The 9,249-nt window shown below is 30.7% G+C and overlaps 2 protein-coding genes across 2 annotated transcripts; both read left to right on the top strand.

The window, feature by feature from the left end:
- The first annotated feature begins 1,310 nt into the window (after positions 1-1,310).
- LOC116010733 (agamous-like MADS-box protein AGL61) lies at positions 1,311-1,926 on the top strand. Its single transcript, XM_031250247.1, has one exon. It carries the CDS (start codon positions 1,311-1,313, stop codon positions 1,887-1,889), a length of 579 nt encoding a protein of 192 aa, XP_031106107.1. The 3' UTR covers positions 1,890-1,926.
- Positions 1,927-7,905: 5,979 nt separating this feature from the next.
- Positions 7,906-8,578, top strand: LOC116010732 (agamous-like MADS-box protein AGL61). Its single transcript, XM_031250246.1, has one exon. The coding sequence runs from the start codon at positions 7,906-7,908 to the stop codon at positions 8,479-8,481; it is 576 nt and encodes a 191-aa protein (XP_031106106.1). The 3' UTR covers positions 8,482-8,578.
- Positions 8,579-9,249: the final 671 nt, after the last annotated feature.

Raw genomic sequence — 9,249 nt, 5'->3', positions numbered from 1 at the left:
ATTGTGTTACAACTAAATATGCATTCATGTATAACTTTTAAAAAATTAATGAAAAAGCTACATTTTAAAATGTAAATCGTAAATGCTAACCCCTAAGCAATAACAATTGATCCCCTAAACTAAATAAAATAAAAAAAACTCAGTCATAAACTCTAAAATCCAAACACGAAGTGCAATGCACTTTAGTATTTTTGCAAGTGCAATCTTTTAATACTAAATATGCAATATGTTAATAATAATTGTACATTTTGTTAACAACTAAAAGTACACATTTGAAAATTTTAGAGAATAGCATATTTTAAGAGTGTGTTTGGTTGACAGGTTTAGCTATCTGGAATGTATATCAAAGTCATTATTATTGTTTGGTTGACAGATTTTTAAAAATCTACTATGGGTTTTGATTACCCGTTAATTGCAAAACTCATTCCCTAATAAAATAAGGGTTTCATAATCTTTCTCCTCCCGCTTCCCCAACTATTAATAATCATTCTCATTCCATTGTACTACCAAACATGCAAAATACTTTCACCAAAATCCATTACCAGTACAGAGGATTTGATACCTATACCGATTCCGATTCTCATGTGCGAACCAAACACACCCAAATATTGTAAATTGCATATATACTAGAGTTGGAGATAATTACGAAAATGTCACTACATTTTTGATTTCAAATATGATATAATCCGTCTGATTTTTTTTATAGATATATGGGTGAGATTGATTATTAATTAGTTTTCTTCTAAGAACTTGTTCTTATATGAACCCCCCTCCCCCCCCCCCACACACACAAATGTTGGGTCCACACTTATAATGGTTAAAAATATAATACATTATACAATGTATAAGAATTACTCCGTATTAAATATGTTTTAATTTCACATACACGTTTATGACACTAATTTTTTTAAAAATATTATTACTAATTCTAGATCCTACATACCAACTTAGGAAAATTTTTATGCAAAAACTCACGGACAAATATGGAATTTATTTTGTATTAATTTTAAACCATAATAGAAGTTATAACGAAACAAAAAATACTAACGGGATGACAAGAACAGGAGCTATAAATACACATCTCATTCTGCATTATCAATATACTTAATCAGTACTACAAAGAACATCATTTTCAATTCTAGAGAGGAGAATTCTTTGGCGACCCCTATGCACCTTCTAGTACTATTATTGCTTGACATTTTCAAGGAAAATATAATTCACTCACTAAGATGTTGATATTGCATGTTTGTAATTTTAGTTTTTGTACTTAATCTCAACATCTTAGTGAGTGAATTATATTTTCCTTGAAAATGTCAAGCAATAAGAGTACTAGGAGGGTGCATAGGGGTCGCCAAAGAATTCCCCTCTCTAGGATTGAAAATGATGTTCATCGTACTGTCACATTCTCAAAGCGTCGCTTTGGCTTGTTCAAGAAGGCCAGCGAGATTTCAAGACTTTGTGGCATGGAGATCTTGCTAGTAGTTTTCTCACCCAATAAGGAAAAGGTTTATACCTTCGGCAGTCCTAACGTGAATGCTGTCCTAGACAAATACGTTGCTGAAAATGAAAACCGTACGATAGAAGGCAACGTCACGGAAGAGCTTCTCCTTTCTCAGAAAGAGGCAGACATTAGACTTACGAATCTTCAAATTAATGTGCTTGAAGCAGCAATTCAACATGAAATGAAAGTAACTGAAGCTGCAAAAGGTATGCCTTCTATTTCTAATCTCCCATTGGCAGACCTACTTTCCATGAAACAGCAAATGGAAATTCTTCGGTCTAATGTGTTTCAAATACTAAACCCACAACCTACGACAATGCCTGTCCAGACGCAAGCCATGAATACTCAGTCTGATGATGTTAATCCAAGTGGTGCAACTCCATTTTAAGAAGCCATCTAGCAAGAAGACCAAATAGTGCACTATCTATTCTTAATTAGAAGGACTAAAAGATTTACTGCTTTGTTTTATTTTATTCTTGTTATATGTTGCTTTATATCATTTTTACGTTTATTATGCTTTTATGTTATTTGTGATCATTATTATATGAAAAATATTGGGTGCAATTATCAATATATAATTTCTTTCAACATTATCATTTGTTATATTTGTTATGTTTCTGTACGTGCTCTATCTCCATTTATCTATTGAGAGGCAATTATTTAATATACCATCTAATTAATAATTCAATTCCATCCACTTTATCATTTGTCATTTTTGTTGTGTATTTTCCTATTTTATGTATCACTTATAAAGAGTGTTTAACCCAAACAAAAATTTATGAAGAAGAGTGAAACAAATGCTTATGACTTCCAATAAAATGCAATACGTTCAGAAGAATCTTCTCAAGTTCTCAAAGGTGCTCTTGGATGTTGAATATCAGCCTCACACATTTCTTTGTTGATTCTCTCCATTTAAAGAAGCCAACTTCCTTATTTTATAGTCGTTGTTAAACTTTGAGATTCTGAATCGTTCTTGATAACTTCATTCTAACACAAAAATATTCTAGTTATCACGTGGATGAGCTATTTTCAATGTCTGTGAATGAAGAATGATATGCAGTTATACTAAAAAAAAAGAATCTAAAGAAACTGAAAAATCAACATAGTTTCACTTTAACATGTTTTATTTGTAATTTGCATGTGCAAAGGACTTTGAGTTGATTTGGGTGATAGTAACAATCTATTGCCTTATTTCATATTTTGCAAGCTTGGGATGTGGAAACTTAAACCGGCTCATATAAACACAAAGTTACCTGATAGATATGAGGGTTTTGAGGGTTTAGAGGGCTTTGATTGAGAGTTATGAGGGCTTTGAGGCTTTGAGGGTTATGAGGGCTTTGAGGTTATGGAGAATTTGAGGGTTGTGATGGCTTTGTGGGTTTGGGGGATTTGAAGGTATGCTAGTAGGGTTATAAGGGCTTTGAGGTTATGAGGACTTCGAGGGGTTTGATCTAGAGGCATTGTTATAAGTAAGGTTGTTCAAAAATATATTAGAAGACGAGCTTGGATTTGAAAACTTTGAGAACACACCATATTTTTCCATAACCTTTACCTTTACAAATATTTCCTAATCATTGTTAAAAACTACATATAGGAAGAAAACTACACAAATTGCTTTGTTGATCCTGTATATTTAAATAGGTTAACTTCAATTCCTTATTTCATAATCATTATTAAACTTGGGATCTTAAATCGTTCTTGATAACTTTTAACACAAAAATATTATGGTTATCACTAGAAAAAAAATCAAGAAATCTAATGATGAGGTGATACTACTATGGTATGGTTGGGAAGATAAAGACCTATTGTTGTAAACTCAAAAAGGATGGAATTGGATTCTCTAATCTAAGAAGGCAACAAGCCAATAAAGCCTAGTTTAGGAAAGATCAAATTCATCAAGTGGCTTGATTTTCACAAAAATAAAATAAAATAAAAATTCACTCAAGTGACTTACTCATCAACTGCCAAATTCATCAAGTGGCTTGATTTTCACAAAAAAAAATAAAATAAAATAAAAATTCATCAAGTGACTTACTCATCAAATGCCAAAGAAGAAATGAATGGTTGGTATTTTGGTAGTGGTTGTTTTCACTACATGACTAGAGACCATAAAAATCTTCGAATATATATTAGAAGTTGTAATGGTGTTCATGTGACTTTTAGAGATGTTTCAAAGTAAAGGACAATCGGATTTGAGATCATAAGTGACCATAAAGGATTGCCAAGATTAAATAAAATAGGAATAGGGTTCAAATTGGCCACTGAACGTAACCTGAAAGTGCAATTAGGTCACTGAACGAAAAAAATGTGCAATTAGGCTACTGTACACTTCAAATGCATGCAATTTCACCTGATAACAGGTTACCTTCCATTTTATCAGGTTGCCTGCTTACCCAGATGACGATGTGGCATTTTAAAATATTTTTTAATAATAAATATAAAAATTAAAAATTAAAAATTAAAAATTAAAAATTAAAAAGTATTAATTTTTAAATATTTTTAAAATATTTTAATATTAATATTTTAATATATTAATTTTAATATTTTAAATTAATTTTTATTTTTAAAATTTATTAGTTAATAAATTTTAAAAATTAAAATTAAAAAAATTAATTTTTTAATATTTTTTAATTTTTTTAATATTAATATTTTTACTATTAATTTTTTAATATTTTTAATATTAATTTAATTTTTTAATATTTTCAATTAATTTTTAATTTTTAATTTTAAAGTTTATTATTAAAAAAATATTTTAAAATATCAATTCATCATCCATGTAAGCAGGCAACCTGATGAAATGGAATGTAACCTGCTATCAAGTGAAATTGCATGCATTTGGAGTGTTCAGTGGGCACATTTTTTCGTTCAGTGGCCTAATTGCACTTTCAGGTTTGGTTCAGTGGCCAATTTGAACCTTATTCAAATAAAATATTTTTTAATTTGTAGAAGATCTCAATTCAAAGAAAACTTGGTCATCGTAATAAGTCAATTATGCACATATATATATATAACAAATCAAAGTGTACTTATTATAGAGAAAAGGGCTATCAAAAAAGTTTTCCTTTTGGAGCCCTATTAACAAGAAGGATCCAGCATGTATTATGTTTACAAAACGTAATGTTGAATTGGGAACTTCCGTTATTTAATTTGATGTTTTTGTTAAAAAAAAAAAAAAAAAGAAACTTAACAAGAGATCGAACCAAAAGCTGAAAAACTCAAAGATAAAAAATAGGAATGTTCAAACACTTTAGGAAAACAAGCGTAAGCCTAAAGCAAACACACCATTGATGGAGTATATTACACATTTTTGCTATTTAGCCTAGTTGAGAAAAAAAATAAGAACAATGAGTAACTCACTAAATTCTATGAACTCTTAAAGAAACTCCACATCAATCTTCCTTTCGTTGAAGCTTTGTCACAACCGCGTATGTATGCTAAATGTTTGAAATAAGGTGAACAAGATAGATACCTGGATGAGCTATTTTTGGTAGAAGGTCTCAAAGCTATATGAATCAGCATAAGCCAATTATGCAATAATCATCTCAATGCTAAGTTCTCTAATATTGATGAATGTATTTTTTTTGTTTTTGTTTTGTTTTTTTGTTTTTTTTGTTTTTTTTTTGTTTTTTTTGTTTTTTTGTTTTTTTGTAAAGCAAATTAAATCACAGTGTACTCGTAGAGAAGTGGTCTTCGAAAATATTGTATATTTAGATCCTTATTAACAACAAGCATCTAGCAGACTAGCAAGTAATATGTTTTCAAAATTGAATTTTGATTGGAAACTTCCATTATTTAATTTAATGTTTGATGAAGGTTATTTTGAGTGAATTGTCATTCTCTTAAGGATTAACGATAGATGCAAGCTTATGCTTTTCTCATGCACAATGTACTAAGACCTCTATTGAAATTTAAACCCTTAAGAAAGATCATTTGAGTAAGATAGAAGTAGACCAATAGAAGTACGTAACAACTAGACAAATAATAAAGCAAGTGAAAAAAATAACAATTGATAAAAAAAAAAAGGCAGAGTAGAATAAGCGTTTAGATTAGCCTCAAGCAATGTGATCAAACCCGGAACAAGAATAAGTGTTAAATGACTTGCCATCATATATATGCCACTAAACACGAGGAAGTCTTTTTCAATAAAATAAAATAAAACAACAACAAAACAAATTAAAAGAACCAAAATCCGAAAAATATAATTCAAAGATAAAAATAGAGATATCTAAACACTTAGGAAAACACACAGAAGCCTAAAACAAACACACCATTGGAGTATATGATGGATCTCAGTGCTTCACTATATATACTTTAACTTAAGTCAAGCTCGTTTAACTACATATATAGTTCTTTGATTATCGGGTTGTCATATCTTTTTTAAAACCAATTGGTGAAGTATGGGGATATTAATTAACTATTTGACTACATCCCTCCATGGTAAGCCACAACGTCATGTTTTGAATCGAGTAGGGGATTCAGCCTTAGGTAAAAAATAGGCTTAAATCTCGATCCTGTCCAAATCAACAATCCAGAATGATAAAGAATTAAAAAACACGCAGTGACATTATTGTAATTTTGTGTAGGCCATGCAACTTTAGATGTTCTTTGTATTCAAGTGAACATTTTGCATTCTTCGAGTGTACATTTGCCTTCTTCTTCAAGTGCATATTTTCGCTTTTACGAGTGATTATATTTTGTCTCATACATAGTTTCTCCCTTTGAATGCACATCTTTATGTTTATGGGCCCATTAATTATTATTTTTAAAAATGGTGTTTATGGGCCCATTAATTATTATTTTTAAAAATGGTGGAATTGAAACATGTCCTCCATCTCAACTAAAAGCCTAAGATTTTTTTATCCAGGGATTTAAACCCATGATCTTTTGTATGGCTCTGATACCAAATTGAAGCATGTACTCCATCTCAACTAAAGTCTAAGCTGATAGTTGAACTGCACATTTATGTTTATATATTATTTATGCTCAACAGATCCACGCTTAATTATAATGATTAAAAATCTAACACATTTTACAATCTAGAAGTACTATTAATTATGTTTTAATTTTACAAATTATGCTCACCATTTTTAAAAATAATAATTAATGGGCCCATAAACACCATTTTTAAAAATAATAATAATGGGCCCATAAACATAAAGATGTGCATTAAATAATAATTAATGGGCCCATAACACCATTTTTAAAAATAATAATTAATGGGCCCATAAACATAAAAATGTGCATTCAAAGGGAGAAACTATGTACTGAGACAAGGATTGTTATGCCGTGGACTCAGGTCCACCTTGCAAGGTGGACCTGGGTCTACATTTACATACACTATACTTTACATTCATACATTACATGATTATATGTTTAGTAACTATATTACCACTGTTATGCATTCACACATTCAAAACTCTATATTCACAGGTCCTATACTCCATATTCACAACTTGAGAACTTCATATTCACACATTACAGGGCTACAAGTTGCTAGAACTTTTAACTCTATTACAGATTCACACATGCATAACTCTACATTCACGATTTCTATACTCCATATTCACAATTTGAAACCTCCACATTCACACATTTCTGGGCAACTCTACATTCACACAATCATAAATCTACATTAACGATTTCTATACTCTACCTTCACACTTTGAAACCTCTACATTCACACATTTTTGGACAACTCTATATTCAGCAATATGTTTACTAATAAAAAAAAAAGAGACAAAAACGACGTAGTTTTGGACCCAGATCCACCTACCCAGGTCCACCTTGCAAGGTGGATCTGGGTCCACGACATAATTTGCCCTGAGACATAATTAATAATACTTCTAGATTGTAAAACGTGTTAGATTTTTAATCATTATAATTAAGTGTGGATCTGTTGAGCATAAATAATATATAAACATAAATGTGTAGTCCAACTATCACATTAGACTTTAGTTGAGATGGAGCACATGTTTCAATTTGGTATCAGAACCATGCAAAAGGTCACACACACACATATATTTGCTACCCCATTAATTATTATTTTTAACAATGTTGGGTCCACACTTATAACGATTAAAAATATAATACATTATACAATCTATAAGAATTACTCCGTATTAAATATGTTTCAATTTCACATATACGTTTATGACAATAATTTTTTAAAAATTTTATTACTAATTCTAGATCCTACATACTAACTCAGGAAAATTTTTATCCAAAAACTCACGAACAAATATGGAATTTATTTTGTATTAATTTTAAACCATAATAGAAATTACAACGAAACAAAAAATACTAACGGGATGGCAAGAACAGAAGCTATAAATACACATCTCATTCTGCATTATCAATATACTTAATCTCAACATCTTAGTGAGTGAATTATATTTTCCTTGAAAATGTCAAGCAATAATAATACTAGGAGGGTCTATAGGGGTCGCCAAAGAATTCCCCTCTCTAGGATTGAAAATGATACTCATCGTATTGTCGCATTCTCAAAGCGTCGCTTTGGCTTGTTTAAGAAGGCCAGCGAGATTTCAACACTTTGTGGCGTGGAGATCTTGCTAGTAGTTTTCTCACCCAATAAGGAAAAGGTTTATACCTTCGGCAGTCCTAACGTGAATGCTGTCCTAGACAAATACGTTGCTGAAAATGAAAACCGTACGATAGAAGGCAACGTCACGGAAGAGCTTCTCCTTTCTCAGAAAGAGGCAGACATTAGACTTACGAATCTTCAAATTAATGTGCTTGAAGCAGCAATTCAACATGAAATGAAAGTAACTGAAGCTGCAAAAGGTATGCCTTCTATTTCTAATCTCCCATTGGCAGACCTACTTTCCATGAAACAGCAAATGGAAATTCTTCGGTCTAATGTGTTTCAAATATTAAACCCACATCCTACAATGCCGGTCCAGACGCAAGGCATGACTACTCAGTCTGATGATGTTAATCCAAGTGGTGCGACTCCATTTTAAGAAGCCATCCAGCAAGAAGACCAAATAGTGCCCGATCTATTCTTAATTAGAAGGATTAAAAGATTTACTGCTTTGTTTTATTTTATTCTTGTTATATGTTGCTTTATATCATTTTTTACGTTTATTATTATGCTTTTATGTTATTTGTGATCATTATTATATGAAAAGTATCGGGTGCAATTATCAATATATAATTTCTTTCAACATTATCATTTGTTATATTATTTATTATGTTTCTCTATGCCCTCTATCTCCATTATCTATATAGAGGCAATTTTTTTGTTTTTTTTTTAGTACAATTGACTCGGATACCATTAAGTATCAGTTTCATGTAGGAGTGTAAATGGGTGCCATTAAACCACAACGTCTTTGGCAAGAGGCAATTATTTAATATTAATATACCATCTAATTAATAATTCAATTCCGTCAACTTTATCATTTGTCATTTTTGTTGTGTATTTTCCTATGTTGTGAATCACTTATAAAAGTGTTTAACCCATTCAAGAATTTATGAAGAAGAATGAAACAAATGCTTACGACTTACAATAAAATGCAATACATTCAGAACTCAGAAGAATCTTCTACAGTTCTCAAATGTGCTCTTGGATGTTGAATATCAGCTCCACACATTGCTTTGTTGATCCTCTCCATTTAAATAAGCCAACTTTCTTATTTCACAGTCATTAAGCTTTGAGATTTTGAATCATTCTTGATAACTTCATTCTACCACAAAAATATTCTAGATATCATTTCTCATTTTTGTCGGTG

This window comes from Ipomoea triloba, chromosome 2 (assembly GCF_003576645.1).
Source record: "Ipomoea triloba cultivar NCNSP0323 chromosome 2, ASM357664v1".
NCBI lineage: Eukaryota > Viridiplantae > Streptophyta > Magnoliopsida > Solanales > Convolvulaceae > Ipomoea > Ipomoea triloba.
This window is presented reverse-complemented; position numbering and strand designations above follow the sequence as displayed.